At 51.7% G+C, this 815-nt stretch overlaps 1 protein-coding gene across 1 annotated transcript; it reads left to right on the forward strand.

Annotated features, from left to right (window-relative positions):
• Positions 1–94: 94 nt before the first annotated feature.
• On the forward strand, positions 95–436 carry EMH_0000960 (uncharacterized protein; the record flags this gene model as incomplete). The annotated part of the gene is made up of 1 exon (XM_013495405.1): positions 95–436. One exon carries the CDS (start codon positions 95–97, stop codon positions 434–436), a length of 342 nt encoding a protein of 113 aa, XP_013350859.1.
• Positions 437–815: the final 379 nt, after the last annotated feature.

Raw genomic sequence — 815 nt, forward strand, 5'->3', positions numbered from 1 at the left:
GCAGCAGCAGCAGCAGCAGCAGCAGCAGCAGCAGCAGCAACAGCAGCAGCAGCAACAGCAGCAGCAGCAAAAGCAAACTGAGAGAATAACACCAATGCTGCAGCAGCAGAAGACAACAGAGAGAGGTTCACGCCACCAACAAAACAAAGAAGATAAATACAAACGCTTGAGAGCAGCAACGCATGCACACGAGCAGCAGCAGCAGCAGCAGCAGCAGCAAGAGCAGCAGCAGCAAGAGCAGCAGCAGCAGCAAACCGAGAGACACGATGAAAGACAGAGAAAAGGAGAAAATAAAATAGAAGACATCTGCGGTGCAACACACAAAAAAGAATCAAAAAAAAAAACACAAAGACAGAGAAAACCCCTGCAGCAGCAGCAGAAGCAGCAGCAACTGCTGCAGCAGCAGCAGCAGCAGCAGCAGCAGCAGAAAGCATGAAAAAAAGAAAAGACAAAGACAAACACAGCAACACAAATGCCTGAAACACAAAACGTCCTGCTGCAGCTAGACCCCTCGCTTGCTGCCTGCGGGGCTGCTGCTCTACTCACGTCTGCACGCAGCAGCAGCAGCAGCAGCAGCAGCAGCAGCAGCAGCAGCAGCAGCAGCAGCAGCAACAGCAGCAGCAGCAACAGCAGCAGAAGAGACAGACAAAGACAGCAAAGACCCGCAGCACAACAGACGCAGCAAACGCACAAAGAAAATAAAACAACACAAACAAACAAACCAAACCCTCAGAGCACCACTACTTGCTGCTGCTGCTGCAGCTCCCCCCCCTACCTACACCCACCACCAGCAGCAAAATAAAATGCAACTGCAG

The sequence above is a fragment of the Eimeria mitis genome, genomic scaffold (genome assembly GCF_000499745.2).
Source record: "Eimeria mitis Houghton genomic scaffold, Emh_scaff156, whole genome shotgun sequence".
Classification (NCBI taxonomy): domain Eukaryota; phylum Apicomplexa; class Conoidasida; order Eucoccidiorida; family Eimeriidae; genus Eimeria; species Eimeria mitis.